The sequence below is a fragment of the Carcharhinus amblyrhynchos genome, chromosome 21 (genome assembly GCF_965287045.1).
Source record: "Carcharhinus amblyrhynchos chromosome 21, sCarAmb.v2.hapA, whole genome shotgun sequence".
In the NCBI taxonomy this organism is placed as follows: Eukaryota; Metazoa; Chordata; class Chondrichthyes; order Carcharhiniformes; family Carcharhinidae; genus Carcharhinus; species Carcharhinus amblyrhynchos.
The window spans coordinates 13,069,644-13,092,123 of NC_137344.1; the positions used below are offsets into that span (position 1 = coordinate 13,069,644).

The 22,480-nt window shown below is 41.5% G+C and overlaps 1 protein-coding gene across 1 annotated transcript in view; it reads right to left on the bottom strand.

Annotated features, from left to right (window-relative positions):
• LOC145356565 (dynein axonemal heavy chain 17-like) overlaps positions 1-22,480 on the bottom strand; it is an 811,195-nt gene that overhangs the window by 346,716 nt on the left and 441,999 nt on the right. The window contains exons 44-47 of the mRNA XM_080209339.1: positions 13,702-13,850; positions 13,332-13,614; positions 11,429-11,602; positions 6,365-6,572 (exon numbers count right to left, since the gene is read on the bottom strand). Coding sequence (XP_080065465.1) covers positions 6,365-6,572; positions 11,429-11,602; positions 13,332-13,614; positions 13,702-13,850 — 814 coding nt within the window. The remainder of the gene's footprint in view (positions 1-6,364; positions 6,573-11,428; positions 11,603-13,331; positions 13,615-13,701; positions 13,851-22,480) is intronic.

A 22,480-nucleotide genomic window follows, 5' to 3' on the forward strand; every position in this document is an offset into this window, starting at 1 on the left:
CACATTTCCAGGCATAGCATTCCAGACTCAAATCACTTGCTGTGAAAAGTATCTTTTTCACACATTGTCCGTAATTTTACCAGTTCGACCCACCCATTGATGGGGATGGACAGCTATTAAAATCATCTGAGGGCCGAGAAACCAGTACCATGCCCGATTTCTCAGCTCTTGTGATCTTATCAGCACAAGTTTTCTGGTGCGATCAGCCCCTCACATTTCTGGCAAAAAGCTGTATATATTATTTAAATTTATTGCCATACTTATTTACGTCTGTTTAGTGAGCTCGGTGCAGAATCATTCTCTCCAGCGAGGAAAAAAACCTGCTCCCCATGATCGGTGAACAGTCATGTTGGCCTCGCCAGTAGAACTGGAGCCTGTTGAGGCCCCCTGGGTAGGTCAATGGCAAGAGGGGTGCCCCTTGGGCAGCGCCAGCCTGGCAGTGCCAGGGGCATGGCCACTATGCACTCTACCTGCGATTGGTGGGGCAGGGAGGGGGAGGATAGCTGTCCATTCTACTTGCGATCTGTATGGGCAGTAGAGGATGTATTTTAGGGTGTTATAGGGTTCATGATCGGCCGCAGGCCTCCAGGATTGAGGGGTGCGGATGCTGAGTTGAGGCTGGCTGTCTCTGTCAGTACTCTGCTGTTGCTTTTGTGCATGTGTAGCCACAGAGATCTGCACATGTGTAATAGTTCCCTCTGCTGCCTGATTAGACTGGCTGGTGAATTAAATCCCACACACTGTCTCTGGTGGCTAGGAGTAGTCTAGCTCATTTTCTCGTATACTAAGTGCATACGATTGGGAGTAAAACATGCCCAAAAATGGATCTGCAATTCTCTCATTTTCACGCAGCTGGACACTTAGGATTTTTCTTGTAAAATTGCATCCATGACATTTGCTTCCTTTGCAAATCACTTTAAATCTGTGTCCTCTCATTTTTGATCCTTTTTATGTGTGAACAGTTTCGTCCCATCTACTCTGTCCAGCCCCCTCATGATTTTGAGCATCTTCATCAACTCTCCTCTTAGCCTTCTCTCTCAAAGGGAACAGTCCCAACTCCTGAACCAATCTTGTACACTGCACTTGTTGCAATGCATTCACATCCTTTCTATAGTGTAGCACCTAGAACTGTGCACAACACTCCAGCTGAGGTCTAATTAGTGTCTTGTACAAGTTCAGCACAACCCTCTTGGTTTTGTACTCTATGCCCCATTAATAAAGCCCAGAATACCGGAGATTTTCTTAATTGCTCTCTCCACCTGTCCTGCCATCTTCAGTGATCTATGCATATGAACAACCAGGTACCTCTGCTCCTGCACCTCTTTTAGAAGTTCATATCATCTATTTTCTTGCTGCTAAAATGCATCATCTCAAACTTCTCTACATTGAACTTCATCCACCAACCTGTATATGTCCTTTTGAAGTTCTACACTGTCAAAGAATAAATAAAAGTACAGCAAAGGAACATGCCCTTTGGCTTCCAAGCCTGTGCTGATCATGATGCCTGAACTAAACTAAAAAAAACCTTCTGCCCTTACTTGGGTCGTGAACCTCTATTCATGTACCCATCCAGGTGCTTCTTAAAGGTTGCTAATGCGCCTGCTTTCACCACCTCCTCTGGCAGGGCATTCCAGGCACCCAACACTCTCTGCATTAAAAACTTTCCTTGCACATCTCTCTTAAGCTTTCCCCCTCTCACCTTGAACCTGTATCCCCTTGTAATTGACATTTCTACCCTTGGTGACTAGCCACCTTGTCTGCACCTCTCATAATTTTGTAGACCTCTATCAGGTCTCCCCTCAGCCTCCGTCTTTCCAAAGGAAACAATTCTAATTTATTCAACCTCTCCTCATAGCCAACACCATGGTGAACCTTTTTTGCACATTCTCCAAAGCTTCCACGTCCTTCTGGTAGTGTGGTGACCAGAACTGCACACATACATGTTACTGCCTGTTACTAACAATTTCATTTTCCTCCAAATGTGTATCTCGCCTGTCCCTCAGTATCTTTTCCAAAAGCTTCTCCAGCACTGATTCAGGCTCACTGACCTATAATTTCCTGGATTATCCCTGCTTCCTTTCTTAAACAAGGGAATAACATTGGCTATTCTCCAGACCTTTGGAACCTCCCCTGTGGTCAAAGAGGATGTGAAGATATTCGTTAAGACTCCAGCTATTTCTCTCCTTGCCTCCCACAATAACCTGGGATAAATCCCATCTGGCCCTGGGATCTGTCTATCTTAATGGAATTTAAGATATTCAAGACTTCCTCCTCTTATATATTGTCATTCTCTAGAGTGTTCACACACTTATCCCTGACTTCAACATCCATCGTGTCCTTCTTCTCGGTGAATATTAATACAAAGTACTCATTCAGGATATCACCCATGTGACTCCAGGCATACCTCCCCTCCATTGTCCTTGAGTGGGCCTACTCTTTCTCTTGCTCTTAATATATGCATAAAAAGCCTTGGGATTCCCCTTGACCCTACTTATTAAAGACATTTCGCGGCCCCTTCTGACCTTCCTAACTCCATGTTTAAGTTCCTTTCTACTTTCAGTGAACCTCAATGGTTTAGCCAGATTTTTGATGCCTAGATCGATTGTATGCTTCATTTTGACTAAGCTTACAATTTCCCTTGTCATCCATGGTTCCTGAATCCAGCCATTTCTGTCCTTCATTTTTGTGGGGTCATGGCTGTTCTGCACTTCAATCAATTGGCCGCTAAAAGCCTCCGACATGCCAGACGTGGATTTGCCCTCATATAGTCGCTCCCAATCCACATTTCCCAGTTTCTGTCTAATTTGGATGTAAATGCCCATCGCCTACTTAAACACCCTCACCCGAAGGCCGCTCTTGCCCTTATCCATGACGACCTGAAATCTTATGAAATTATGATCGCTAAGCTCAAAATGCTCCCTCACTGAAAAATCGATCACCTGGCCTAGCTCATTCCCCAGTATCAAGTCTAGTAAGGCACCTCCCTGCTTGGATTGTGAACATGCTGTATCAAAAAGCCTTCCTGGACACATCTAACAAATTGCTGTCCATCTGAGCCCCTGGCTATAAGGGATTCCAAGTCAATATGGGGGAAGTTAAAGTCACCCATCAAACTGCCCTGCTTTTTTCACACTTTTCAGTATCTCACTACATGACTGCTCCTCTTATCTTGCGGGCTATTGGGCGATCTATAACACATTCCTAACATTGTGATTTCGCCCTTCTTATTCCTGAATTCCACCCATAAAGCTTCACTATTAGATCCCTCCAATGTCACCTCCCTCAACACAGCTGTGATGTGCTTCCTAATCAGGAATGCAATTCCCCCACCTCTTTTGTTTCCCCTTCAGTCCCAAATAAAACAATATCTTGGAATATTAAGTTGCCAGTCCGGCCCCTCCTTTTGCCATGTCTCCATAATTGCAATAACATCATAATTTCATTCAGTAATCCAGGCTCTGTCTTACCTGTTATATTTCTTGCATTGAAGCAAACACACTCCAGACCTCTAGCCCTGCTGAGTCCTGTGGCATCCCTTTGCCTGCTCTTACTCAGCAGTAGATTTACCTCAGTCTAATTTTTTTCCCTCAGTCTCTACACTTACTGGCCTTCTGTTCCTGTCCCCATCCCTTCGCCACACCGGTTTAAACCATCCCAAACAGTGCCTGTCCTCTTCACAATTTTACAATACTTTCAAATTTTGTGCCATTCATGAACTTTGAAATTGTCCCCTGCATACCAAGGTCTAGATCAGGAAAAGTCAAAACCCCAGTACTGACCATTGGGAAATATTTGTTCAAACCTTGCATTATCCTCCATATTAGCTGGCCCCTTTAAAGGGTCGACACCAGGAGGGTCATGTGAACCAATCGTCCAATGGGGAATGAGCACTTGGATCTTTGAATAGAATGTGGGCTTTTGCTGCCAGAGTAGATCCTAAAGCTGGAAGTGTTGGGATCATGAAAGCATATTTGTCCGCTTGTTTGTTACATACTAACTGGTGGTTGCTAATCCTTCTAATTTCCACATCCTCATTGAGCCTTTCCTTCACGTCCTTAAAAAACACCATTGAGTTAATCAAACATGATTTTCTCTTTAGAAATCCATGCCGGCTCTTCCTAATCAACCTATACTTTCCATGTGATTACAAATAATTGTTTCCAGCAGGTTGCCTACCATTGATGTTAAATTGACTAGTTGCTGGGGGCTATCCTTACAACTTTTTTGTTCGAGGGTGTAACATTTGCAATGCTCCAGTTCTCTGGCACCTCCCACAAGTCTCAAGAAGACCGGAAGATTATGGCCAGTGCTGCTGCAATTTCCTTTCTCGTTTCCTTCAATATCTTTAGATGCATTGCATCCACTCCTGTTCAGTATCCCTTCAATACTCCCTCCTCATCAACATTGAACCCTTTGAGGGACAGAGTTTCTTTGTCTGTGACAATAGCTTGTGTAGCATCTACCTCCTTGGTAAAGATGGATGTAAGTATTCATTTAATACTTCAGCCATGCCCCCTAGCCTCCATGTGTAAATCCCATTTTAGGTCCCAATTGGTCCTATTCCACCTTTTATCATGCCGTTACAATTTATATGCCTATAGATTTTAGATTTCTCTTTATGTTGGCTTCCAGTCTTCACTCAATCCCATTTCAGCTTCTCTAATTTGTTTTTTTACTTCCTCTCTAAACCTTCTTTATTCTACTTGGTTCTCAAATCTATTTTCCACCTGACACCTATCATAAGCACACTTTCTTTCTCACCTTAATTTCTATCTTGATCTCTGGATTTGGTTGCCCTACCTTTTCCACAAGGGAATATACCTTGGACTACGTTAGGAGTGTGATGGAATGTTCTCCACTTGTTTGGATGGGTGCAGCTCCAACAGCACTCATAGACAAAACGGTCCACTTGATTGGCATTCCATCCACAAACATTCACTCTCTCCACCACTGGTGAGTACTCCCTCTAACACTGATGCTCAGTATAAGCAGTGTGTGCTATTTACATGGTGCACTGCAGCAATTCACCAAATATCCTTAGACAGCATTATGCAAACACGTGACCACTTACAACAAGAAGGATAAGGACAGCAGATACATGGGAATACCACTACCTGCAAGTTCCACTCCAAGCCACTCACCACCCTGACTTGGAAATCTATCATCATTCCTTCACAGTTACTGTGTCAAAATTCTGGAATTCTCTTCCTAATGGCATTGTGGGTCAATCCACAACACATGAACTGCAGTGTTTCAAGGAGGCAACTCATCACTATCTTCTTAAGAGCAACTAGTAATAGGCAATAACTGCTGGCAAGCTATTGATGTCCATGTTAAACGAATGAATAAAAAAATTCTCTTTGAGGGTTCCACTACAGTTTTTCCCACCATGTGTCCCACAAATAATTACCCCCTAAAGGAGGCACGCTATCATAGATATTTTGTTCCAGGAGTTAATCACACTTCTTGGGTTAAGTGGAAATCTATAGAGATTTGATCATTGGTCCAGGACAGGAAGGCATGGCATTCCAGGATGTATGGATCTATTTTTAAATTTTGAAGGCAAGCTGGTTAGATTCTCACTTGTTGGAGATGGTCATAGCCAGGCACTTCTTTAATTTGAATGCCGACAGTTATGTTTCAAAATGTCTTTTAACTTAAACAGAAAATTCTGGAAAGGAATGCATAATTAGAATTCTTGGTTAACACCACAGTATAGAGAAGAGTCCATGTGATTATAGGCAACCATAGGGATTGGAGAGAGACTCACATGAAAGCCCATTGAGGCCCAGTTTGGGGGTAGGGAGTGGTAGGCAGTTTTTTTTTAAGCTCTTTTCACAGAACCTCAGAAAAAGAATAGTTGCTGCTGAGACATAGGCAGAAAAATAATTGGAACTCTCCAGGTACAGATCTTCACTGTTCTGCAAGAAATGATGGGGAGCAGAATTAAATCACCATATGGGAAAACTGTTTACAAAAAGCTTTGAAGGGGCCAGATACAGGGATCTCTGGTTGATCATTGCAACCAGGGGGTGAGGACGATTTGTGAAGGTGCATTTTGCTAGTGGAGTGTATGATTGTTTGTCCAAATTTAGACTCTTCCATTAATGCACCATATCTGCCAGAAGTATGTTGTAAAGCAAGACACATTTTGATTTCATTAGTTAGAACCTATAGCAACATCTGATTCCCAGCTCTAAATTGGACAACTGTATATAGAAGATGGATTGTGCTAATAGCTTCTATTAACCATGCAAAGGAGTTTCCAGAAAATGTATGGCTTCTCCTGCAGGTAGCCATTAACCCTGCCCTATCCACTTTGAGATTAAAAAATATCCTTGCTCTTTTTGGGTAATTTCAATACCTTGTAACATTGCAGAATTTGTGTAGAAGTTAAAAGGGACAGCCTGAATCAGATATTCCTCAATATTTAGAGTATTCAACTTTTCCCACATGAGTACCGATTTTCCTGTTCCAGCATTTCCTGCTAACATTATTGGCAGACCAAGATCTAGCATTAGATCAATGAAGTATCGCAGGCGAATGGTCTCAGTTGTATGTACGAAGGCAGCCTGTATCACAAGAGCTTACAATTAGGAAATATTTACCAATAGTATAATGATAATGTCTGTAATTTTAAGCTTTTTTTTTACAACAAATGATTTCATTTTGCAATGGAGTACCTATTCACAAAAACAAATTTTAAGAAAAACTGGAATAATTATATACTTTGAAGTCTTGAAAGCAGATTAGAATCTTCCACATAATAGGAATTGTATACTTTCCACACCTTGATCTGCCTACTACATGAAGCAGTTAATAGCGTATTTAATGATTTGGTCCTACTTTCTAAAACTACCTTGTTGGTCCACTACATTAACAAGGTACCATGTATTTTTTCTGTGCAAATCATACAAACATAGGTTTATTTTAAACAGGTAACAAATCAGGATAAAAGTCAAAAGTTTGATGAAAATTGGAAAAAGACTATGCATCTTACACTATGACAAGAAAGAAAATGCAGAAACATTTACAAATGCTAGCAAAACTTGACGTTCATGTGCAATTCTGATTTGGGAGTGGAGCAATTGAGTGGCAGAGGTGCAATTCAATACAAAAGTAGCCAGGGGCATAAGGAGTTGGGGTTAAGTAGAAGCAATACAATGAGATTCGAGTTGAAGCATGGTTTATGTGGGGTCAGTTTCCTGTGAACCCAGAAATTGGGAGCAAAGGACCAGATTCTGAGGTGAACAGAGGGGAAATCAGCAGTAGAAGCATTTCTGCTGGTCAAAGTACATTGCAGAGTTTTAGAGATAGCTGTCAACATAATGAAAACATGTTATAATTGATTATATATTGAGATATGGTGATAGATGAAGTCATATTATACGGATAGAATTCAAAATGTAAAGTTTTAAAGTTTTGTTCAGCTTTATTATTCTGAGACAAATAAATGTATGGCAATTTTCAGGTGGTTTACATATCAGTTGCAAAATTGACATTTCCCCATTTTTAATACCATCAGTTCTTTATCATAGGAACAATAGACCAATTAGCCCCTTATGCTTATTTTGTCATTCAATAAGGTCATGGCTGATGAAAGCCTAACTCATTATGGCCTTTGCCCCATATCCCTTAATCACATGGCTAACAAAAAAAATTTAAAATTAGCAATTGGTCTAGTATCAGTTACCATTGGTTGTGTTTGGAAGTGTTTCCTAACTTCACCGCTGAAAGTCCAACCTATGCACTTCTAGTTTCTTGATATTCATTCTCTCTGCTGTTCTTAATAATTTGAAACCTTAAAATCAAATAATCGCTTAACCTTCTGAGAATACAATCTTGGTTTATGCAATCGCTCTCCATAATTAACTGTTGGAGTTACCATTCTGGAACAAAGGAGGCTCAGAGAATTCATGATTGAGGTGTATAAAATAATGAGGTTCTTAATTCGAGTAGGAAAAGTCTACTTATTTACCTGGGAGATCAGTAACCCGAGAGCATGAATTTAAAATAATGGATAAAAGGATTGGGAAGGATACCTAGAGTAATGCTTTAGACACCCAGGTTCAAATCTCACCATGCAGATAGTGAAATTTGAATTCAATATAAAAAAAATGGAATTGAAGTCTATGGTCAATTGTCATAAAAACCTATCTGGTTCATTCATGTTCTTTAGGGAAGGAAATCTGCTATCCTTACCTGGCCTAGAAGTGATTCCAGAACCACAGTGACATGATTGACACTTAAATGCTCTAGCAAAGCCACTCAGTTCAAGGGCAATAAACACTGATTCAGCCAGTGACACACACATTCAATTAGAGGGTTGTTATGGAATGCTTTTCTCACTCAAGGGGGGCTGGAAGTCTTATATTGACTGAACTGTAAGCCTCCAGTCATGTTTCCACACCTGCCACAGCTCAAAAATAGCTATTATCAATGTCACAAATGACATCCTATGTGACTGTGACAAAGATAAATTTTGCTTCAGGATCTGTCTGTAGTTGAACGTACTATCCTTGTCTACAATAGTTTCTCTTTCCACTTCCACAATAATTCTTTGCCCTCTTTCTATTTCTCATCTGCGTATTATCCTACTGTAGAATTAGGAGCAGAGATAGGAGTGGTAGGAGATTTGGCCTAGTGAGCACGCTCTGTCATTCAGCGCAACCACAGCTGATCCTCTAACTGCTATACTTCTGTTCTCTTTCATTACCCCTTGATGATTATAATTTTAAACACCAAGTTCCAAATGTCAGCTAATAACATTCAGTTCTATCTTACCACCACCTCTTTATTCCTAAGGAAATTTGGCACGTTCACTATGACTCTCACCAATTTTTACAGATGGACCAAAGAAAGCATCATTTCTGGATATATCACAGCTTAGTTTGGCTCCTATTCTGACCAAGACCGCAAGAAGCTGCAAAGGGTTATGAACATGGACCAGCTCATCACACAACCCAGCCTCCCATCCATTAACTCCGTCCACACTTCCTGCTGGCTCAGAAAAGCAGTCAGCATAATCAAGGAGCCCACACACCCCCGACATATTCTCTTCTTCCTTCTTCCGTCAGGAAAAAGATACAAAAGTTTGAGATCATGTACCAACCAATTCAAGAACACTTCTACCCTGCTGCCATCAGACTTTTGAATGGACCTTTCTCTACACCTTGGCAATGACTGTAACACTATAATCTGCATTCTCTCCTTTCCTTCTCCCTGTGTACTCTATGAACAGTATGTTTTGTCTGTATAGCGTGCAAGAAACAATACTTTTCACTGTATCCCAATAGATGGGACAATAATAAATTAACTGTCTCTGATTTTTCAGAACACTTGCTCAACTTCCAATATTGGAGGAGTAGGATATTTTTCTGACCAAATGTTGGGAAGTCCAAAATAATTATATTCGGTCTCTGTTACAAAATATGTTTCATGACCTCTGCTTCTACCTTGGCAGTTGGTGAAAACCGACTACTTGTGATGTTGGTATATTTGACCACAAACCAAATTTCCAGCCTGACATTTTGTTCACCATCAAAGACTGCAGACTTCTATCATTGTAACATTCCCCAACTCCCGCCTTGTTTCAGCTCATCTGCTGCTGCAAACCTCAGATCCAACTTTGTTACCTCAAAAATTGATCAGTTGAATGCTCTCATAGCTACCCTCCAATCATACATAAATGTACTTCTCCAATGCACACCAAGGCTGGTTCATCCATCAGTCCTGTGCTTCCTGATATACATTGCCACGGGTCTGAGAATGTCACAATTTTAATTTCTCATCCACATTTTTAAATCTCTCATGACTTCAGATCTCCCTATCTCTATTATCTTATCCAGCCAAACAACCCTCCAAGATATCTATCATTTTCTAATTATGGCCTTTTTAATCACTGGCCCACGCTTCTGTTGCTTTGGTTTTAAGCTCTGGAATTTCCTAACCAAGTCTCTACCTCTTTACGCTTTTTTGGTCAAATCTCTCTTCCATTGCTTGATATCACAAATATTTTTTCTTGAACATGCTCTTTGTTGAACATCTTTTAATTAAAGTTGCTACGTAAATGCAAGTTGAAAGTATTGTTTGATGCTACCTTTATCCTTGTTATAGAATAAATGGTGATTAGCTGCAATGCTAATAGCTAATGTACAGTAATGTCAGATCAGTTGTCAACAGAACTCAGACAGAGATAATTCTGGGATAAGCCTTGGTAGTCATCTGCCCCCATGCACAGTTGCAAATAGCTAATAAATGATTTGTACTATTTGTTAACATACACCTCAGGACCATTTATTGCAGTAATCTCTTTAATGCTGCTTGCAATAAACTCTTTAAATGCTGTGTGCAACAATTTATCAGAGATGCTTTGATTAGTTAACTTTTTTTTACTCCTTGCACCAGACTCCTTGGATAATTTAAGCCTGCTCCACCTTATTGATTTTCATCCTTCTCCTTTTCTCTCTCTTCCTTTAAATATTCACTTGTCCTGTATAGCGTTTTTAACATTCATTCATGGGATATAAGCATCGCTGGCTGGCCAGCATTTAATGCCCATCTGTAGTTGCCCTTGGAGGGCAGCTGAGAGTCAATCACACTGCTGTGGACCTGGAGTCATATGTAGCACAGACCAGGTAAGGACGGAAAATTTCCTTCCCAAAAGGACATTAGTGAACCAGCTAGTTTTTTTTTTCACAACGATGGCTTCATGGTCATCAGTAGATTCTTAACTTCAGATATGTTTTTTATTGAATTCAAATTCCACCATCTGCTGTGGCGAGATTTGACCCGAGTCCCCAGAACATTAGCTGAGTTTCTGAATTAATAGTTTAGTGAGAATACCATTAGATGTCATCGCCTTCCCTATTTTTTTATGCCCCCTTTTTTCTCCTGCTCTTATCATTAGTGCTATTCAACTATTTCCTATAACCCACCTTAACCAAGGAACAAAGAGAGATAACAAAGAACAGTACAGCACAAGAATAGGCCCTTCAGTTCACCAAGTTTGTGCTGATACAGATGTCTCTCTCATTTTTTTTTAAATCTGTGACAACATCATTGGTCATTTTTTCTTTTCCTATTTTTTGATCGTTTTTCCATTCTAAGTGCTTCTGAATGTGTTTCATTCTCCCTCTGTGAACGTGGACAGTTTGGACTGGCGAGCTGTCACTGGATTTATTTATTGATGCTCAAAAGATAGCTTTAGGATAGTCCTCAGCCAAGATGTTGCAACATGCCTGGTTGCGTAATAACGCTTATAGGGTTCCACTGCGTCTGTTTCTCACATCTCACCACTGTGGAGGTCAGCTCATTCAGATGAGTGATTAAAACCTGCATCTTTTATGGTCAGTATGATTCAGTACTATATTACAGGGGGTATTTACACAAAAAGTTGGAGAAGGAACACATATTGAATGATATGTACCTGGAGTGGTAAATCTGAATCCAATTCAAATGAAGGTACCTTATCTGTCCAAGGCATAAATCTTTTTGTCTCTGAATCAATGTAGTAGTCAAAGATAGTACCTTGGGATGGGAACTTGACAGATTTAAATTCATTCACCCACCATTTGCTGAATTCAACACGATAATCAATCAGCTGAAAAAAATATTGTCCGTTTAATTTCATTGTTTTTAATAGGTCTATTCAATATTCAAAGTTCGAGCATTTACCAAGCAAATTATAAAATGGGTAATCAGTTTTTGAAATCACATTTATATAATAAATAGAATTAATACTATGAAGCAGTATTTCCTCACATTTTGAATAATATAGGCACAATGGATAAAGGTCTAATTTTGTGAATTAAATTCAACTCACTAATATAGCAGGGAATTTCTGGCATCACAAGGAACAGTCTTTATTTGAAAATTTGGGACTGCATAAACTACTTAGCACCAATTCTGTCAGAACAGAAATGTTGAAGAGACACATTGATTTCTTTAGACATCAAAATGATAATGGATTCCCTATTGTCTATTCAATACAGACCCTTATTGACTCTATGTCCATATTAAATTGTTACTTATGTAGATTGCAATTCCTTTTCACTAACTGAAGTAGCTCAGTTTTTGGTTGCACTTCAGGCCCACACTTCTGATTATACATAGTGCAGATGAGTAGGAGGGGAAGGACAACCTCCTTAATCCCACTTCCGGGTCTGGCCAAAGTGGTCATGTACAGTTCAAAGCAGTCAAGGGGGTCATTCAACCCAACTGTCTGCTCCTGGCATGCTACGTTCACATACAGGTGGTTCTGGAGAGGGAACATATGTGGTGTGGTTTGCTTGAGGCCTGATGTATGCTTATGGTTTTGTGAGACCAATGGGCATCTCAGAGACAGACAAAAAGTTTCAGCCCCAGTGACGCTATTTTAATTTGTGTAGTTTCCTTTCTAAGTTTTGATTTTTGTTGCAGTGCACCATCAGCAGCTGTCACACCCACTAATTTAATTTCTTAGTTACTTATTCTATTCAAAAGACAATATAAAATTGTTACTGGAGGTCACCATGTTATTAACTTCATAACTGGACTTCATACTTTTCTTTTTCCCAGTTGTGCATTACTTCATTGTACTTCCATTGTACTTTCATTGGCATAAATTGTCAATCTCATCTGCTACCAGAGTGCACAATACTGATCTGATACCTTAAAATGCAATTTAGGTGCATGGTCCTTTAAAAAACACTATTGCAGGATTAATCTTGCAAACCAGCAAATATATTGTCTGGTCCAAATTAGGAATTCTGGCATCACAGCATTATGAGATGTCAGGGTAGCACTGCTCTGTGACTTGTAGCACATGTTGGGATCTGGGTATCTTCTGGAAAGGCAGGCTGCATAAGAAACAGCTACTTCTACAGAGTACGCCAGCAAAGGGGTATCTAAAGCTCTAAAATGGAGATTAAATTCACACCCAGCAATTTTTAATTTCCCCATACTTAGGGAAACTTTTTATATCATAACATATCGATTGCCAAGTTCCAAATCCAAACCTGAAGAGAAAAACTTCCATTGAACATAGCTGGCAAATCATTTCTCTGAGAACATGTCTCAAAAAAATAAGGCCATCCCAAATCAAGATAATTTTTTTAAACATGCAAAATTTACTTGTATGTGCTTTATGCCAGTTCTTTTTAAGATAAATGCTTGGAAAGAACCATTTAACTAATTATCATGCAATTGCAATGAAGTTTGAGTATAATGGTTCAAAGTTTAACAAAACCAAAATATATGCAGAATCAATCTGGTTAACTGAATGTACAAAAATATCAAACTAAATCACACAAGCATGGCTTTAAACATTGACAAACACGTCCAGTTCATACCTGATCTTGAAACATGGTACCTCCAAAACCCCAAACACATGCAAACACAAAGTATAGTTCATAGAGTTCCTTAGGAGAATCAGCAGGCGCATTGGTTGGGGTCAGAAGACATTCCATCAGGTGAAGAACTGTCTGCACCATAGTGATCTCTGGAATTGGAGTAATTTTTTTAAATCCTGTACGTAGCTTTTCAAGGCAGGTAGGCAAGTATTTATCAAAGAGTATCAGAAGATTGGCCTTTTCTGATTGGACTTCACGGCTTTCAATCCAGCTAGCTACCACTCTAAAAAGTAGAAAAAACAGCACACATCCCAATTGTCTTTATATTACCATTTGTTGACAATTTCAGGATTTAAAGAGTACAACTTACGGGCTCCAGCCAAGATCAGCTGGGTTAATGTAGAGTATTCCTGCTCGGGACACCGTAGCTGGTGTGGCTGTTCTCAGGTGGCTGATTTCAAACACCAAACGCATTGTGGGGTTCAGAGGAATTCGCTCATTGCTAGCAAGTGTTAACACCTTCACATAAGTTAAATTAAAGGAAATCACATAATTGTTAATCTATCTGAAACAGAAAAAGACAAGTGTCTGAAAATCATTTTCATTTAAAATATTTATGTGGGTGGCATAGTGGCAGTGGGCGACACAGTGGCATAGTGGTTAATACTACAGTCTCACAGCACCAGTGATCCGGATTCAAATTCAGCCTCGGGTAATTGTCTGTGTAGAAGTTCCATGTTCTCCCAACATCTGTGTGGGTTTCCTCTGGGTGCTCTGGTTTCCTCCCACAGTCCATAGATAAGCAGGTTAGGTTGATTGGCCATGCTAAACTGCCCCTTAATGTCAGCTGGATTAACAGGGTAAATACATGGGGTTACAGGGCCTGGGTGGGATTGTTGTGAGTGCAGGGTTGATGGGCCGAATGGCCTCCTTCTGCACTGTAGGGTTTCTCTGATATATTCAATACACGATTAAATCCTATAATCCAAATCAGGTAACTCATTCGAGCAGCACTCAGAACAGACAAAAAGCACCGAGAGATCTTAGCAATTAGAGCAGCATGGTGGTTAGCAGCTCACCCCCATACCCAAGGTCACATGATCCATTCCCTGAAAGGGACTGCGCCCCAATATATATAACAGATTGGCCAAGCTAACTTGCTCCTTAGTGTCCCAGGATGTGTGGATTTGGGAGATTAGCAGGGTAAACACATGGGTTTATGGGGATATAGCCTGGGTAGGATGATCTGTTGATGAGTCGGTGCAGACTCAATAGGCCAATCGGCCTCCTTTTGCACTGTAGGGATTTTATGTAATCTCTCTATTTATATTTTATGAAAACTAATGAGTCAAGCTGTGCTGGAGCCCAGAAACAAGTTCAAACCAGTTATCTAATTAACTAGCTAGAGCTGCTCTCAGAGAGACGGGGCGAAAAACTGCAGCAGGCGACGGTGCAGAGGGACCTCGGGGTCCTTGTGCATGAGTCGCAAAAACCCAGCTTGCAGGTGCAGCAGGTGGTCAGGAAGGCTAATGGGATGCTGGCCTTCATAGCGAGGGGGATTGAATATAAAAGTAGGGAGGTCTTGCTGCAGCTGTATAGGGCATTGGTGAGGCCGCAGCTGGAGTACTGTGTGCAGTTTTGGACACCGCACCTGCGCAAAGATATTTTGGCCTTGGAGGGAGTGCAGAGGAGGTTTACTAGGCTGATACCGGAGTTGAGGGGGTTGAGCTATGAGGAGAGGCTGAATAAACTGGGCTTGTACTCGTTAGAGTTTAGAAGAATGAGGGGAGATCTCATTGAGACATAAGATGATGAATGGGATGGATAGGATAGAGGTGGAGAGACTCTTCCCACTCAAAAAAGACAGTAGGACTAGGGGGCACAGCCTCAAGATAAAAGGGGGGGCGGTTTAGAACGGAGTTGAGGAGGAACTTCTTCACTCAAAGGGTGGTGAATCTCTGGAATTCTCTGCCCGTTGAATTCGTGGAGGCTGCTTCGCTAAATATTTTTAAGACGCAGGTTGATGGGTTTTTGATAAGAGAGGGGATTAAGGGTTATGGGGAGAAAGCGGGAAAGTGGAACTGAGCAGCGACAGATCAGCCATGATCTTATTGAATGGCGGGGCAGGCTCGAAGGGCTGGATGGCCTACTCCTGCTCCTATTTCTTATGTTCTTATGTTCTTATGAGATGGAATATCCTTTTTAAGACTGGAATAAATCTAACCTTTCTCTTAACTCAAATAGTAATTTTTAGTTAATAGCTAAACTAAAAGCAAAACTTGTTCTTTGAGAAAAATTAACCTTTAAAATTCTGACTCAATGAACTCCTGATTTCACCCACTGTGCAGACAACTGCACTGAGAAACCTCTCTATTTATATTTTCTGAAAACAAGTGAGTGATGCTGCGCTACAGCTCAGGAATCAGCTTTACCTAGCTACCTAATTAACTTACTATAGCTTTTCACAGAGCACTAGTATAAACTTTTCGCAGAGCACTTGAAAGGTGAAATTATCTTAATTTACCTCTATAGACAAACAATAATTTTTAGTTAATAGCTCAATAAAAGAAATAACCAAACACTTGCAGGCTCCATAAAATCCCTCCCCATTGTATCGCTCTTCCTTTCCACCTCCTGGATCACCTCGTGCAACATCAGAAAACTCTCTCTTGCTTGTTGCTCCATTTGCTGTGCTCTTGCTTCTATCCAAGTCTTCAGTAGGCAATCTGCAGAACTTCTGTCTAATGACTGCAGCTTTGTTTTAAGAGGGGCAGATCCTTTATGATATGGTGCCTATCCACTCACACTTTTGTGGCTCCCTAATGACTATGCAGAAATGATTACTGAAATCACTTAAAGATTGAGGCAGCATTAAATTTACATGCTGCATGCCTCTAACAGACTGGGGGCTGGGTGAGTACACTTGCAACTCATGCACCCAAGAAAAGGCCTTCCTGCCCATGTCATTTCTGTTGATTTGCTGTATCATATGTGCCTGGAATGTTCCTGCGCTACAAAAGATTTAATTTTCAGCCTTTTGAAAATGGATAATTAGGAATTGTCAATGTGAATTTTTAGAGCCAAGATATTCTTCACAAATCAAAGTGTGCTTTGAGAGAAGTGATTCTTTGAATGAATAACTGGATTGACTTCATAATTAATTACAGAAAGCAAACTTTAAGGCGCATCTCTCGAGATTTGTTAAAAAATGTCAGGTGTCTGGCAGACGTCAAAATGGTGCTAATCGATTAATGTTGCTCAAATCAGAGAAGGGTAATTAATGTTCGGGCAGAATCATCTGCTGATATTTTAAAAAAAGATGATTAGGGTTGTGCACGCTTACAGATCTTGAGTCTTAGTCAGCAGTGGCCCTGCTTCCCAGCCCTACTCTAAGACTTATTTGCTGTGGAAGGAGTTTTCATGACATAGTTCAACCGGCTGATAATTAGCTTGCTAATTGACCCACCATATTCCCATTATTCCCCAAAGTGAAGATATGAAACAAGCAACCAGATTTGGCCATAAGGAGCATTGCTTGAATATTTGATAATGGTACAAAACACAGAGTTTGGAAATACATGAGGAAGCAATAAACATCTTCCATTGTACATAGACAGCTTTAAAAAAAAGATAGCCAGGTGTAAAATAATACAGGCAAGAGCAGTACATATGTGAAGGAATACAGGGAACAGGAATCAATATTTATGGTACGCAAAGAAAGGTGTGGACCCATAAATGAAAGTGCAAGTAAATAAAGCTGTAAAAGCTAATAGAAATTCAGGTATCACCATTTAGAATGGCAGTGAACAACACTGAAGACAGGATGATAAATTTGACGGAACAATAGTTAGTCTACAAAATACAGTGTATAGTTTTGAGGTTCCGTTATAGAAAGGACTTGAAAGCCATAGCTTTGCATACAAAGTAGATTTTCCAAATAGATGCTGATGTCAGGAAATCCATAGTTTGCAAGCTATGTCTGCATTGACTGTGGTTTGGGAACCTGTATTTTTTTGATGTAGTTCTGATCTGAAACAGAAATTAAGGGCCAGAGACTTGTCCTCAGTTTGGAAATTGCATGTGTGGCTATTTCCCAAAATCATGCTCCCAATTTCTAATTGTATCAACAGATATTTGTTTTTTCAGATAACCTCATTATGAATACTTGGCTAAGGTCCAAGAATGGGTAATGGCTTCAGCTCTGAAGACAATGTTAACATTGTTGCAATGCAGAGTGCTAGCTTTGCTTAATTGGCAGCATTATGAGGTTGAAATATGATATTCTTTAGTGTATTTTCAATGCCTGTGTGCTTATTTGGATAAGATTAAGAGATGTTCAGAGGAATAAAACTGTTTCCATTGGTATTATGAATTATTGTGTTTGAATGACCCTTTTATGAAGTTATACCAAGAGCAGATATTTTATCAAGAGATTTTCAAAGTTCATTTACTAAGTGTACCCATTTCAGGAGCATTTCAAAAACTTTCCATACTTGCCAATGACTCACTGAGTGTGTAGATCATGGATTCTGGAAAAGTGGACATGGAGGAAACATGGGGACATGATGGGGCATGGCATAATGGAATTATCATGGAGGTAACAGAAGGGATATTAAAGAGATATGGGGAAATAAGAGATACGGGGGCAGGAAGGGGCATCAATGATATGAGTCACTGACATGATCTCTTAAGTGTACTTGTCAGATGTTTCCGACTTTACAGCAGACATCCCTGAAATTCATGAACCTGTACCTTTAGAAGTTTGTACACTTCTACATAAGTACCATTAGTAGGGAAATTAGAATTTCCCTCAAGGACTCAAATTATAAGCCTAACATAACTTCAAATGAGTGTCAGGTCATGAGCCACCATAATTCCCAAACTGACAAAAATGCGGATGCCAAGGATCATAGGGGAAATTTAAAAATGTGGACCTACATACTTCCCAATTTGTCCTCCCGATATGTATTTTCTCAGCATCTGGAGATGAAAATTCTGCCCTAAGTCTCCAAGGGGGTATGGGGGAGCACTGGCATATGATATTGAGATAGAGAAACAACCATGATCATATTGAATGGTGGAACAGGTTCAAAGGGCAAAATGGCCTACACCTGTTCCTATTTTCTATGATTGTTATGTTTCTTGGCGGTGTTGTTAATTGGAATTCTTGGCGTTCACATCAGACTAATAAGAAATGAACCTATGACTTTTGTTGCTTGGGAATGGGAAGCTGATTTAAAAAAAACCTACCAGACTGAGGTCAAATTTCAGCCAGTAGTCAGAAGAGGCAGTGCTCTTGAGGTTCTGTTATATCATCAAAGGCAGAACAGACCAATGATGGTGGAGAAGCTGCAATAGCTCAGAAAGAAAGTTGTGATACATCTGGAAACAAAGACCAAAAAGGCTGATTCTGTAAGCAGGGTTGCAAAGTATCTGGAAAAGTGTGTTTTTTGGTGGACTTTGTAACCATGAAAATCAGGGAAGCGGCAACAGTGTTGTTGAATGAGACGTTGGGCCTAACTACTGCATGAATAAAGACCCTGAAAGTCTATCTGGGAAGATTAGAGCCTTATGTGTCTCTGCGTTCGAGATTAATGCCATAAATCCTGAAGGGACTATTGGAGAAATCTATTTGATCCATTCTTAGTGTATTGGCTATTTAAAGATAAATTTATAGTTTTTACTGAATACAATTTACTTGTTCATTTTTGTTAATTTAGATTAGATTGTTACTGCAAATATTTTAAAAAGTGAAAATTTGTCCATTGATTTAATCCATTGGGGTCACCTGAAAAGTTTGCTCTTTCACATAATTGCTCTCCAGAGGAATTGTAACACTAGACAAGGGAAACTATAGTTTTTGGCACAAATTTGGAATACTGGAATTACTTTTACTGGAGCAGAGAAAAATATTAACATGGTGGATAGATTTAGTAAGAGAATAAGAAAACATTGGCCGCGATTCTCCCAAAAGCGTTGAATTGGCGGGAAAACCAATAAGACTGACTACGCATAACTTAAGACATGAATAAGTAGAAGCGACAAGGTGGTTATCTCTGGGCTTCTGCCTGAATCGAGTGCAGACGGGCGTAGGATTGATAGGATTAAGGAAGTGAATGGGTGGCTCAGGGATTGGTGTGGGAGGAATGGGTTTGAATTTATGGGGCATTGGCATCAGTATTGGGGTAGGTGGGACCTGTTCGGGCGGGATGGGGTTGGTCTGAACGGTGCTGGGACCAGAGTCCTGGCGAATCGTGTAAAGAGGGCTGTAGACAGGGCTTTAAACTAATTAGGGGGGGGGAGGGTGCGAGGGTAGGTGACATTACGGGGCCGAAAGTTAAGGAGAGGGTACAGGTAAGTGAAGAGGCCGAGGACGTCCCAACAATAAAGGGAGTAGGGGGCATGAGTATGGTTGGTGGCGTTACGGCAAATAGGGTCCAGGTGAAGGCTGGGATGAAGGCACTTTATCTGAATGCACGAAGCATTCGGAATAAAGTGGATGAGCTGGTGGCGCAGATCAGCACTAAATAAAGTGGATGAGCTGGTGGTGCAGATCAGCACTAATGGATATGATCTGGTGGCCATTACAGAGACGTGCCTGCAGGGTGATAGGGACTGGGAGCTGAATGTCCAGGGGTATCAAGTGTTTAGGAAGGATAGGCGGGAGGAAAAAGGGGGGGGGGGCGTAGCTCTGCTGATTAAGGATAGCATCAGGGTGGTAGCAAGGGATGATATTGGAGCCAAAGAGCAGAAAGTGGAATCGTTGCGGGTAGAGATTAGGAACAGCAAAGGGAGGAAGACGCTGGTGGGTGTCGTCTATAGGCCCCCGAATAATGATCTGGAGGTGGGGTGGGCTGTTAACGCACAAATAAGTGCAGCGTGCAGGAATGGAACGGCCATAATTATGGGAGATTTCAATCTACATATTGATTGGTCAACCCATGTTGGACGCGGTGGGCTCGAGGAGGAGTTTTTGGAATGCAGCCGGGATAGTTTCCTTGAACAGTATGTGTTGGAGCCGACGAGGGAGCGAGCTGTCTTGGATCTGGTGTTATGTAATGAGGCGGGTAGAATTAGGGACCTTGCGGTGAAGGATCCTCTTGGGGAGAGTGATCATTGTATGGTGGAGTTTCTGGTGCAGATGGAGGAGGAGAAAGTGGGTTCCCGGACACGCATCCTTGGTTTGAACAGAGGGGAGTACGGTAGGATGAGAGAAGAATTGGCAAATGTGGACTGCGGGAGCACGTTGGAAGGTAGGTCTGCTGAGGAGCAGTGGAGGATCTTTAAGGAGATCTTTCTTGGTGCTCAGCAGAAATTTATTCCGATGGTCAAAAAGGACCGTAGGCGGAGAGGTAATAAGCCGTGGATAACGAAGGAGGTGAAGGAAAGTGTTAAATTAAAAGCGGAGGCGTTCAGAGTAGCTAAGAGTAGTGGGCGAGAAGAGGATTGGGAGAGGTTTAAATGTCAACAAAGATTGACAAAGAAGTTGATAAAGAAGGGTAGGAGAAACTATGAAGCTGGGCTAGCGCTTAAGGATAGCAAGAGTTTTTATAAATATATAAAAAGGAAGAGGCTGGCTAGGGTGAACGTTGGACCCTTAGAGGATGAGAGGGGGGACTTAGTGGTAGGGGATGGGGAAATGGCTGAGGTCTTGAATAACTTTTTTGTGTCGGTCTTCACGGAGGGGGACGTGAATAATTTGCCGGGTGTTAGTGATGGAAAGGTGGTAGGACTGGAGGGTCTCAATGACATTATTGTTACTAGAGAGGCGGTGCTCGACAGCCTGGAGGGACTGATTGTGGACAAATCCCCAGGACCGGATGGAATGCATCCGAGGGTTCTGAAAGAAATGGCGGAGGTGATAGTGGATGCCTTAGTGGTTATTTTCCAAACGTCGCTGGATTCCGGGGAAGTGCCGGAAGATTGGAAAACGGCTAATATTACGCCGTTGTTTAAGAAGGGTGCCAGGCAAAAGGCGGGGAATTATAGGCCGGTTAGTTTAACGTCTGTTGTAGGTAAAATGTTAGAATCCGTCATCAAGGAGGAAATAGCGAGGCATCTTGAGGGGAATTGCTTGATAGAGTGGACGCAGCACGGTTTCGTTAAGGGGAAATCGTGTCTGACAAATTTACTGGAGTTCTGTGAGGATGTGTCTAGGGCGGTGGATAGAGGAGAGCCGGTGGATGTGGTCTTTCTTGATTTTCAGAAGGCATTTGACAAGGTGCCTCACAAGAGGTTATTGCAGAAGGTAAGGGGACATGGAGTTGGGGGTAGGGTGTTAGCGTGGATAGAGGATTGGTTGTCAAATAGGAGGCAGAGAGTGGGGGTCAATGGGTGCTATTCGGATTGGCGGTTGGTGACCAGTGGAGTGCCCCAGGGGTCGGTGCTGGGGCCTCAGCTATTTACCATTTATATAGATGATCTGGAGGAGGGAACCGAGTGTATGGTGTCGAAATTTGCTGATGACACCAAGTTTGGTGGAACGGCAAATTGCGCGGAGGGGGTGGAGAGTCTGCAGAAGGATCTAGATAGGCTGGGCGAATGGGCCAGGAACTGGCAAATGGAACTTAATGTTGGCAAGTGCGAGGTGGTCCACTTTGGTAGGAATAATGGTAGGAAGGATTATTACTTATGTGGCAAAAAACTGCAGCAGGTGACAGTGCAGAGGGACCTCGGGATCCTTGTGCATGAGTTGCAAAAACCCAGCTTGCAGGTGCAGCAGGTGGTCAGGAAGGCTAATGGGATGCTGGCCTTCATAGCGAGGGGGATTGAATATAAAAGTAGGGAGGTCTTGCTGCGGCTATATAGGGCATTGGTGAGGCCGCAGCTGGAGTACTGTGTGCAGTTTTGGGCGCCGTACTTACGCAAGGATGTTTTGGCCTTGGAGGGAGTGCAGAGGAGGTTTACTAGGCTGATGCCGGAGTTGAAGGGGTTGAGCTATGAGGAGAGGCTGAATAAACTAGGCTTGTACTCGTTAGAGTTTAGAAGAATGAGGGGAGATCTCATTGAGACGTATAAGATGATGAATGGGATGGATAGGATAGAGGTGGAGAGACTCTTCCCACTCAGAAAGGACAGTAGGACTAGGGGGCACAGCCTCAAGATAAAGGGGGGGCGGTTTAGAATGGAGTTGAGGAAGAACTTCTTCA